This window comes from Psammomys obesus, unplaced genomic scaffold, assembly GCF_907164565.1.
Source record: "Psammomys obesus unplaced genomic scaffold, mPsaObe1.curated_primary_1811, whole genome shotgun sequence".
Lineage (NCBI taxonomy): Eukaryota > Metazoa > Chordata > Mammalia > Rodentia > Muridae > Psammomys > Psammomys obesus.
In genome coordinates this window covers 1,640,447-1,652,283 of record NW_026596079.1, presented here as the reverse complement: position 1 = coordinate 1,652,283, position 11,837 = coordinate 1,640,447, and the positions used below count along the sequence as shown (strand labels likewise).

Below are 11,837 nucleotides of genomic sequence, written 5' to 3'. Positions count from 1 at the left end.
TTCTCCTTCCTCTCTATCTCCAGAGCTTCTGGAGGAAAGTTGTTGGGAGCTGCGGAAAGACTGGCCTTCATTTGGAGTCAGTGAAGAATTTCCAAGTCTATTTCACCTTCTGTTTGAGACAGCGAGTAGGGTATCCTTGTTTAGGACACACCTTTTGTTTGACGTCCTTGTGAATTTACTTATTTGTCCTGAGGCGCTTTTGCTCTGGCTTAAAAGGAGTCTGAAATAAAGCAAGGCGTCTAGTTTCCACTAGAGCCTCTCGGAAAGGTCCCATGTGTTGTGTGTTGGCTTATTAATTTCAATCCTCACTCCCTACTCAAGAGCCGTTCAACTCTGCCGGCGGGCTCTGGCAGGAAGTGATGTTTCTGGCCTGGCGCCTGCAGCTAGAGACTAATGCAAGGCCCATTGTTTGAGGTTAGAGCTGGTGGGGGCCACGGGAAGCCCCTAGCAATGCCCTGTGTCCCACTTAGTAAAGACTCAGAACCCCGAGTGAGGACTGCACCAGTGGACAGAACAGCCCGGTACCAGGATGAAGGCACTTAGGGCTATCCTCCTGATCTTGCTACTAAGCGGACAGCCAGGTGCGGGTTCACCTCAGGAAGGGGTGGCCAAGTCCTCACCCATGAGTACCTCCAGGAACCCCCTTATCCTAGGGACAAGGAATAGGCTCAGGGAAGAAGATGGAAGGCTGGGCTCTTCTCTCTGCCAGTTGCAGGCTTGGCTGCTTTAGCCCTGCAGGGATAGGGGTGGGGAGAGTGCTGTCTCCTTGTGTACAACGGAAAGGGTAGGAAAAAGAGGCGTCAGGACTTAGTGCTCAATCCTGAGGGTGTCTTCTGCATCTGAGTAGCCAAGGCTTACTGATGTCCCTGCACCACCAGGGAGCAGATGGGCACAAGAAGAAGATGGTGATGTGAACTTGGGGCCAAAGAGCGACGACTTCGATGACGATGATGACGATGATAATGATGATGATGATGAAGAGGAGGAAGAAGAGGAGACCAACCTGATCCCTGGAAGCAGGGACAGAGGTACCCCACCCCAGCCGAGGGCCCAGCTTCCTGCTCTACATAGAGCATTCCTCTAACCCTTACCTTCCGGTCCTGAGGGCAAAGCAAAACAAGCTGCTAGCATCCAAACCAGAGCCCCAGCATGCCCACACAGTGGCTCTCCCCTCAGGCCGCAGCTTTCTCCACTCTGAGCTAACACCCAGGTCTGCCCCATCTCTGCTCCATGTACCTTAGCCCTGGGCCTTACCTTACCCGATCCCCATGCTCTGTCCTCCCTCTTAATAGCTGCAGGCACAGGCTCCTTCAGGAGGGCTAAAGAGTGGCTGGTGGTGGTGGCGGGGGACTTGGCCCCTGGAGGCCCACTCTCAACCTGTGCTGCTCTGCTGCCCACAGTGCCCCTCCAGTGCTACTTCTGCCAGGTGCTAGGCTTTGGGGAAAGCTGCAACCAGACCCAGAAGTGTTCCCACAGCCAGCCTTTCTGCACCACACTCATCTCCCATACCAACACTGGTGAGCATCTGGGGAGGCACACCCAGGGAGGGGGCTGGAGAACGAGCCCGCACTAACACCCATGCTCCACCCTCACCCTCTGTTCTCCACACCCCCCTAGACAAAGGTCTCCTGATTACCTACTCCGTGTGGTGTACCGATACTTGCCAACCCCTGGCCAAGACTTTGCAAGACACCCACATCACCCAGACATGTTGCCAGTCCTCCTTCTGCAATACCCTACCCTGGGAACGCCCCCAAATCTACAATCCTCTGGGTGGCCAGGCAGACGGTCCCCTGGATGGGGAGGCCAGACACCCTCAAGGCGGCAGTTCAAGCAGCCCTCTAGATGATGGGGCCAGACACCCTCAAGGCGGCCGTTCAAGCAGCCCTCTGGATGATGGGGCCAGACACCCTCAAGGCAGCCGTTCAAGCAGCCCTCTGGATGATGGGGCCAGACACCCTCAGGGCGGCAAGATTGGCCACCCCCAGGTCGTCAAGGCTGCCCACCCTCGGAATGACGGGGCTAGCTTACCCAAGGGTGGCAGGGCTAATGGGCCCCAGGGCAGTGGGGCAGGGTGCCTTCCAGGCTGGACCAAATTTGGTAATACAGCCCTCCTGCTCAGCTTCCTCACCAGTCTATGGGCATCAGGGGCCTGAAGATCTGTCCCCCTCCTACCAGGAGCCCCTGGCCTCCCCTTCCCCACAACCAGCTTCAGAGAATAAACTTGAATGTTTTTTGTTGTTGTTGTTGTTGTTGTTGTTGTTTGCAATCTAGCCAGTTGCCACTCCTCTGGCGATTCTCTGCCCTCAGTTTCACCCTCGGGTCTTCTTGCTCTCTTCTCTCCGAGGGCAGCAGCATAGGTAACCTCGGTCACCTCAGATCCAGGTGTCTGTTGCCTGTGCTGTGGGGGCTGTTCGGCCTACGGGGGACCCCATCTGCCCAGCTGTGCAGAGGTGATGATGAGCCTGTAAGGTCCCTTCTCATCCTGAATGTGACAGCAATTCTTCCTCAGAGCTACCATCGAGATAAAATCAGCCCTTTCGTAGGTGTGAAGCACAGGGTAAGCCTGCAGTGACCTCGTGTGGGTGTGTGTGTGTGTATGTAGGCAGGGCAGAAAGGGTAAGAAAGGCCCCTGAAACCTGGCCCAGAAATCCATCCTCTTTTGGATTCCAGAACCTCTCTTCTAGCCTAGGCCCTCCAAGAGGAGCCCAAGGTGGGCAGCAAGTCTAGGAACAGTAAAAAAAAAAAAAAAAAAAAAGGCCCCATGGGCTCCTGAGGCAGAGAAATAGATGGCACACTCATCCCTGCCCTAGGGGATAGGGTACCTTCACTGGTGAGGAGAGGCCTCTAGCTGTTGAGCAGGTGAGCATCTCCTTGAGTAGGCAGGGAACCTGGCAGATGGGCATGTCATTGACTGGGTGTGGTCCCTATCAGCAGAGCTCTTGGCTCCCTTGACTTCTACCAGCATTTGGTGCCAGGGCAAATCTCTGGGATGGGAGAAAAAAGGCTAAGCCTGGACCACTGCTCCACCGCTGACGTGGCTGGACCTCAGTTTTCGTGCAGCAAGGAGCAAGGCTCAAAGAACTCCTGGGTCCCCAGTAGCTCAGTGTTGCAAGAACTAGAAGTCCAGAGTCCTCTCTTACACGCCAAGTTTGTTCATTGGCATGCAGTAAGAAACCCCTTCTATCCCCCGTCACTCCTTTTCCTTATTGATGTAGTGTCAATAACTAGCTGGGCTGTGTGAGGACAGGGCCCTGGGGTGAAGGAGGCACCTCTTCCTCTTTCTTCTTCCTCATTCCTGCTGACTGGAACTCAGCAGCTCTTTCTACCACGACGAAGCACCACGAGAATAGCAGGGCAACATGGAAGAAGGTTCTGGAATGTCAATAAACAGAAAGCGTTACACCGGCCCTGCACCGTCTACCTCAAGATCCCCTTTCTTAGGAGGGAAGTAAACTCCCTCGTTAAAGCTAACTGCCTTGATTTTCTGTTGCTCATATTTCCACACATTTTCCATGTGTTCATGCACATGGGTTTGCAAGCCTGCTTTGTTACACACACAGACACAGCCCTGAACGGTTCACAGCTGGGGAGTAGTCAGACTACCTACATTTAAATCTTCAATCCACCCTACCAACTCCATCGCCTCCGTGACATGGGACTACCGCGTGGATTCGGTGAGGTGCCTAAGCCTGACACCCCCGGGGTTCCCACAATTCCTAGGCAGGTCAGAGGTGCCTGCCTCAGAGCCCAGTGCAGGATGTGATCCCAAGAAAGAACAACAGGATTTGAGGGAGGGGCCGTGCCCAATCCTCCAGCCAGGCAGGGGGAGGTGGTGCTGGGTCCTGATGAGGTTTCCATCTGGGTCAGTTTCCCAAGGCTGCTGTAGTAGGTCACGTGCTCCAAGCTTATGCTGCAGAACTGGAGGAGGGTGTGGCCCAGACTAGCTTCAACCTGCGGTGTTCCTGTGTGCTGGTCTCAAAAATGTGGCTTAGATCTTAAATGTCCTCCAGACATCGGTGTTGAAGCCTTGAGCATGAGGATGTGGCAGTGTGGGAAGAGGTGGAACTTTTAAGGGGAGAGTGTGTGTGTGTGTGTGGTGTGTGTGTGTGTGTGTGTGTGTGTGGTGTGTGTGTGTGTGTGGTGTGTGTGTGTGTGTGTGTGTGTGTGTGTGTCCCTCTTAGTTACTTTTCAATAACTGAGGAAACACCACGACCTGAGCAACTTACAGAAGAGTTTATTGGGGCGTGCTGCTCAAGGATAAATTCATGGCAGGGAGCATGGCAACAGGCAGGTAAGCCTGGCACTGAAGCAGTAGCTGAGAGCGTGGCACAGAAGGAATGTCTGGGATACTGGTCATGGTGGAACTTTGAAACCTCAAAGCGAGCCCCCAGTGGCACACCCCTTCCAACAAGGCCGCACCTCCTAATCCTCCCCAGACAGTTCCACCAACTGGGGACCAAGCATTTGAACATATGAGTCTATGGTGTTCTGCTTTTTAACACCATCCCACTGCAGCGCCCTGGCCCACCAGCCATCACACACACACACACACACACACACACACACACACACACACACACACTCACAGAATACAATAGGGCAATGGGCATCTAATACCCATACATAGTCTCAGCCTGTGCCCACAGCCACAGGGATAGGAGGTAAAGACCCCAAGACTGGATTGTAAATCTACCTGAGTGCAGGCAGACTGAAGGAGGTACCAATGACACCAACCATAAGCAAGACTCAGCCTCCTCCCCACTTAGAGATGGCTCCATACCCACTCTGAGGGGTGGGGCCAAGGTTGCCCAGGGAAACAAACAGGCATCCTGGAGTTAAAAGGTTTCTTCCTCAGTGTGCCCAGACTTTTTTTTTTTTTTTTCTGAGACAGATTATTTTTATATAGCTCTGGTTGTCCTAGAACTCACTACATAGATCAAGATGTCCTCAGACTCACAGAGATCAGTTTGTCTCTGCCTCCTGAGTGCTGGAATTAAATTAAAGGCACACGCCACTGTGCCTGGCTGTGCCCAGGTTTCTTGTCTCTTAATTCTGTGGGAAACGTAAAGAAAATATACCATTTTTTTTTCTATCAAAGGGTTAAATGAGACAAAGCTTCATTTTTAAAAATTATAAAGAAGCCACTCACTTGGCAGAAATTCAAATTCCCCCAGGGTCATTACTTCTTGAATGTGCTCTCTTTAAAAAAGAGGAAAAGAAAAGAAATGCACTTTGCTTCTCAGCTGCCCTGTTCTAAACCAGACAACAGCATAAGAGTGCGTAAGAGCGCAAGGCCAATCTCTGACCCCTCAGAGTGATGGGACCATTTTGCATTTGACAAAGAGTTCCAGAGGGACCTCTGCTGGGTGTGTTTGCCTGCTTGATTTGACACTTGATTTTTCCTTCTGCAAAAGTAAAATACTTTAATTGTATTATTATATGCATAGGAGAGTCTTGTCTGCCTATATGTCTGTGTATCATGTGAGTGTCTGGTGCCCTAGGAGGCCAGAAGCTACAGGCCTGGAGTTACAGGAGGTTGAGAGCCACTGTGTGGTGACGGGAATCAAATCTAGGCCCTCTGGAAGAGCAGCCAGTGCTCTTAATGGCTGAGCCATCTTTCCACACTCCAGAAGTAAAACTTTTTGCCTTGCTGACAAAATTGTGTGGTCATTTTTGTGGGACTCCAGACTCATTTCTAGCAAGTTTCAGATTTCCCAGTGACGTCTTTGCCCGTGTGAGCAAATTAGCAGGCAGCCATAGAGTTGTCAAACTATCTTTGCCTCTGTTCTATGGCTCCCTGAGCCCCGAGGCCAGGTCCCAGGCGCGTCTCCAGAGGACCGTGAAATGAGCTAGGCAGCTCCCTAGGAGCAGTGTCTGTGCAGCCTCAGCCCCTGAGGCACCATGCTCAGCTCTTTGAAGCCAGGAGCCCCTTCGGTGAAGGCTCCCCTGCAACCCTCCCTCTGGCTCTCTCCTCTCCCAGCTTCCAAGTTCCCCAGCCTGGCTGACAGCCATAGCTTCAGGGTGATGAGAACTCTACCGAAAGGTGAGGAGAAATGACAGCTGGCTCCGGATCTGCCTGAGAAGCAGAGTATCTGCCAGACCCCATCATACTCTGAGACCGCTGTGGGCCCTTCCTGGGTGTTGGGCTCCTGGGAAGGCTTGGAGCACTCAGCAAAGATGCTCTGAGCTACAGCCCAGAACATCGATTTGCTTTCAGATGCCAGGAACAGAAAATGTAACCGACTGCAATTTTTTTTTTAATGGATGCTCTTGTCTGTTGGTTGCATGGTCGCAGTTCCTTTTGTTTATACTCCCAACTTGGGAGGCTGAGATGGGCAATAGAGTGAGACTTCATCTCAAACAAACAAACAAAAAATAAATAAATAAACAAAATGGAAGCTTTGTCACGCTTCCAAACAAGCATTCTGGGTGTCTGCTATCTGACACTGTGGCCTAACAACCCCCAAGTAGGGTTATCACTCTGGGTATGCCTGTATCTCAGTCTCTTTTTGTTCAGTCGTATTGCATCAGGGCCAACTCTAATGACCAAGTCTTACCCCAACTGCCTTTGTAAAGACTCTTTCTCTAAACACAGCCATTTCTATGGGATGGGATGGGATGGGATGGGATGGGATGGGGCCAGGTAGGAATTAAGTGTGACTTTTAGACTGCCATCCAGAACATGCTAGAACTGCTGGTCTGTCAGGAACAGGGAGACCAAGGAGACAGAAGATTTTTCAGGTAGAGGACTGGCTTCTGGGAACTCTTAGGTACTGAGGCTACAAATAGCACTCAGCCATCATACACATGTACGCATGTCCAGCTAGGTGACCATAAAGATGGTTGGTGGTCTGGGGGGAGTCTTATACTTTAATGGGCTGGTCCAGATGTACAAGTCCAGCCTGGAACACCACCGGGCTATGGGGCTAGGTGTTGTTGCTGTGAGCTACCTTGAGCTGGCTCTATTCTTACATGACACTCCCAGTCTCATCCCTGGGTATCTAGGCAGAGAGACGCCTGGCATGTGGCCTGGCTCTGGCAGAATTCAGTCTGCTGGAGAGACTGTAACAGAGAAGAAGACATTAGTTCCCTGGCCAGTGGTACCCAGCTGAAGCAAGCCCAAGGCTGCAGAACAGCCTCTGGTTGATCCTGGGAGCATAGAGGGGCCCAAGACCCTTAGTTCTTTACTTGTGTGGGCCCCTGGTGAGCTGCCAGCTGGAGCAAGGTGGAGGAGGTCCTTAGCCTAGATCCAGGCCTAGATCTTCCCAGTATTACAAAATGCCCTTGGGGTTCACTGGCATATTCAGAGGGTCTCACCTTTGTATAGACCCTGGGGGTGCCCTCCTAGATCATGTTCTGTGTGTTTGTTCCCTGTCTTGTGACCCTCCACATAAAAGAAAAACTATTTGCCTCAAATAGTGAGGGAGCCAATAGACTAAAGTAAGATCTCGCCAAGCTTAGCTTGGAAGAATTTACAAATGAGTCTGTTGGGGTTACACAGGGGGACACGAGTGATTCATAGGCAGCTGCACCACTAAAAAAAAAAAATCACAACCACTATTTTTTTTAAACTTCTGGCATTATTTAACATTTCTAAAATGACACACAGCTTGGACAGGAGGGATGGCAGTTGGAATCTCTGGATAGGTATCTTGCGACCCTCCCTTAACAGCCAAGTGTTGTAGACCTGGCTGCCTGCTGTACAGATCAGCTTACTTCTTTGTCCTAGTTTGCTTTCTGTTGCCATGATTAAAAACCACAACCAAAACCAGCCTGGTGAGGAAAGGGTTTATTTGGTTTATATGACCTCATCACAGTCCATCATGAAAGGAAGTCATGGCATAAACTTAAAGACAGGAACCAAGAATTGAGGATATGCAGAATGCTTGCTCTCCATAATTTCCTCAGCCTGCTTTTTAATACACCTCAGAATCATCTACCCAAAGCTGGCGCTGCTCACAGTAAGCTGGGTCCTATCACATCGATCACTAATCATGAAAACGCGCCTCTCCCCCCTTAGACTTCCCTACGGGCCAATCTGATGGAGGCTTCTTCTCAATTAAGCTTCTCTCTTGTTGACTCCATTTTGCGTGAAGTTGATAAAAACCAACCAGCATGTAAGACTTTGGCCCAAGATCCCCTGTTGGTCACAGCTGTTCTGCTTTTGTGATGGTAAAGGTCACAGCAAGCTCAAAAGAAACTGCTATGCTCCCTCCTTCGCCTAACTCTTAGAGTGTTTCTCTCTGAACCTTAGGAGAGGTGTTGTATATTCTCTGCTCCTCGGGGATGGACATTGAACGTCACAGCACTACTGTAGATAACAGCAATGGACCCTCATTCCTAGAATGATGATGGAGTAGCCCAAGCCAGGGGGCAAAGTCTCACAGACAAGCTAAGCATGGTGCTATCTCCGTTTCTGTTCCTGTCGCTGTGATGAAATACTCTGACAAAAGCAGTTTAAGGGAGAAAGGCCATATACAGACCACCATGGCAGGGAAGTCAAAGACAGGAGGAACTTGAAGCATCTGGTCACGGTAACTTCCACAGTCAGGTGGCAGGGAGAGAAAGAGAGAGAGAGAGAGAGAGAGAGAGAGAGAGAGAGCAATGAACCAATGAACAACTGCTGGTGCTCAGCCCACTTTCTCCACGCTGTACAGTTCAGGAAGTTTTGCCCAGGGAACAGCGCCACCCACAGTCAAGATGTAATCAAGCAACATAATCAAAGTAATCGCCCTATGGGCAAGGCCAGAGGATTGTCACCCAGGTGATTCTATGTTAGAAGGACCCTTCTGTTTGAGGTTACAGTCCTCCCAGCCCAGATAGCCATTCTGAGTTTGATGTCTCCCCATCAGGACTTCCTGCTCTCTGCCTGACTTCATCTGGAGAGTTTCTTTAGACACAGATGCCGCTAACCACATTTGATATATGGCCTTTGACACAGCTCCTTGCTAACTCTCTCCTCCCTGTGCCTATGGGATAATTAGGTACTATGTTCCTGTTCATATGATAGGGTTGTGTTTAATGCAAAACAAGCATCCTCAAAGTGCCTAGTTCCAACCAATTATGTACCCCTATCCCTGGAGGGTTCCCCACCCACTCCCCACGGGGTAGCTAGCCTTTGTTCTCTGGAATTAAAGATGAACTAGCTCCCTGCAGTGGCTCCCGGAGTGTGTGATCTCTGTAGAGTGCTTGCAGGCCATTCCAGGCACGCTCTGTCTCGTGCCCCTCCTGACATCATGGACTGATGGGAGACAGCCCCCAGGCGGGAGGAGAACCACAGTTCTAGAGCCCATCAAGTTGATAACTGACTCCAACCATCACAGTGTCACAGGTCTATAAGCCCAACTAAATCTGAAGGCTGAAGCAGGACGATAAGTTTGCTTATTAGCCTTGGACTAATGAGACCCTGTCTCAAAATTAAAAATCAGAAAAGAAGACTGACGATATGGCTCAGCTGATAAAGTGCTCTCCACGGAGTCATGAAGCCAAGTTTCCATCCCTAGCACCACGTGGAAAGCTGGCCATGGCAGCATGCCTGTAATCCCAGCTCTGGGAAAGCTGACACAGGAGGCTCTCTGAGGCTTGTTTGGCAGCTTAGTCTTGCTGTATTGGTGAGCTCCGTGTGAGACCATACCTCAAGAAATAACGTGGAACTGGGCATGGTAGCACACAACGTTAACTCTAGCACTCAGGAGGCAGAGGCAGGCAGACCTGTGAGTTCCAGGCCAGCCTGGGCTACAGAGTGAATTCCATGGTAACTAGGGCTACACAGAGAAAGCCTGTCTCAAACAAAACAAATCAAAAGTAAGGTGGAGAGGGCTTCTGAGATGCTCAGCAGTTAAGAGCACTTGCTAGTCTTGCAGAAGACCTTTGTTTGGTTCCCAGGACCCACATAGCAACTCACAACCCTCTGTAACTCCAGTTCCAGGAGATCCAACGTTCTCTTCTTACCTGAGGGCAGCATGCACACACACGGTACACACACATGTGTAGGCAAAACACCCACACACATAAAAATCAATAAATCTTTCTAGAAACAGATAAGGTAGAGGTAGAAGCAAATGGTAGAGGAAGGCACCTGACATTAACCTCTAGACTCCACACTCATAAGCGTGCGCACACACACACACACACACACACACAGACACACACACATAGTAGATAGAGCTGGGGATACAGCTCAATGGCAGAGTACTTATCTAGCATCTATAAGATCCAGGTTTAAACCCCAGTTGTTGTTGTTTTTTAAGTCACAGACAACCAAATGGCCTGTGTCCTTTTCATCCTGCTTCAGTGGACAATAGCCAGAGAGTCCTTTGAACCGAGCCCACCAGTGAATACTTTTTTCAGTGCCCATGTTACTTACTGGAAGATACAACTGCATGCCAAGGGGTCCTAAAAAGTCAGTCTAATTCATGGGGACAGAGGAAGTGTCAGTCCGGGGTATGCATGCTTTACCTGAGACAGTCAGTTGTCCACAAATCCAGCAGTCTGACCACTTACGAATCTCTGCAGTAACCTCCGCAGCTATAAAAAGGACTTCTGCTGGACATTAGCAGCAGTATTCTGTGGATGTAAGCACATATGTTTAGAAGGTTAACTTGACAGGTGCATCGCATCCTTCTAACCAGCAATAGCAAGAGCCTTCATGCTAGGGCCTATGGCTTCTCCACCCACAGGTTTTTGTACTGGCTTGCAGCACCAGGCATACTGTGGAGCGGGCCTTAAATTCAATCTGAAATCAGTTGTTTGCACCTCTAACAGTACTGATACTTAGCACCAGTGAGCACATTTGCCTGGCATGCTGATTTTGCAGCAGGTTGGGCCCACAACCATGCAGCAAAGTTGGGGACAGTTCTCTTGCAGCCTGCATAGCACTTTCTGATGCTAGGAAAGCAAGCCAGGAAGCTTCCGGCTCAACCACAGGTTAACTTCCCCAGGTCCTGCAATCAGAGCGTGTGGTGCCTCCAGCAAGAGCGATTTACTGTCTAGATCTAGTGTACAACCAGCCATAGTAAGAATATCCCATATGGCATGGGAGACCCCAAGGGCCTCCCGGGCCAACAGCTCACAATGAGGTAATCAACTCTGCCACCGGGATTTGTATTCAATAACCTTCTTGATTATAAGGATACTTCTCCCCAGACATCTGGGGTACATTCTGCATTTAAGTCTTTTAATTGTAGTTACTGCAATCCGTTCTATCAAATACCCAGCCTCTATAGTATTATGGGGCAGGCAGACGTACCATTGGACTTTCTCAGCCTAGTTGTGCACATCAGCATTGGTGACTGCTGGCTTTCTGGGGTGCCCATATGTGACACTGAGCTGGGTGAGACCCTTGATGGTGACATCACCACTGTCTGTTACTTAGTGATGCTTGTCAGAGACCGCATGGCAGTGTGCAGATGAGAGGACATTTGCTTGCCCCGCCCCCCCAACAGTCATAACCCTATGACGTCTACTTGCCAGTCCCATACGGGACAGGTAGATTGTGTACTTGTCCCATCATATCGCCTATCTTCCACAGTCCTAGTTGGAAGCCGCCCTTGGGTGTTGAAACAGCATGCAGAATATACAAGTGTTCTATGGGGATGTTGGCTCTTCTCTGGTCTATGTTGGCTTGCCGGTGATCAGACTTCATATGAACCCATCAGACAGCTCCTTATGGTACCTGAGGCAGACGGTCTGCATTTTGTATTTTTGGTAAAGACATCTGATTCCTAGTTTCCAGGAAGGCTCATTGGGCTCAACATGTGCTGCCATGTGAGGCCGCACTACAGACTCCGGTTTCTGCTGAGCTCTGTTATATATCCCTTTCACATCTGTTGTCC

The 11,837-nt window shown here is 50.3% G+C and overlaps 1 protein-coding gene across 1 annotated transcript; it reads left to right on the top strand.

Annotated features, from left to right (window-relative positions):
* The first annotated feature begins 440 nt into the window (after positions 1 to 440).
* On the top strand, positions 441 to 2,193 carry Gpihbp1 (glycosylphosphatidylinositol anchored high density lipoprotein binding protein 1). The gene is made up of 4 exons (XM_055626660.1): positions 441 to 581; positions 879 to 1,028; positions 1,401 to 1,517; positions 1,618 to 2,193. The coding sequence occupies exons 1-4, from the start codon at positions 530 to 532 to the stop codon at positions 2,154 to 2,156; spliced, it is 858 nt and encodes a 285-aa protein (XP_055482635.1). The 5' UTR covers positions 441 to 529; the 3' UTR covers positions 2,157 to 2,193.
* The last annotated feature ends 9,644 nt before the right edge of the window (positions 2,194 to 11,837 follow it).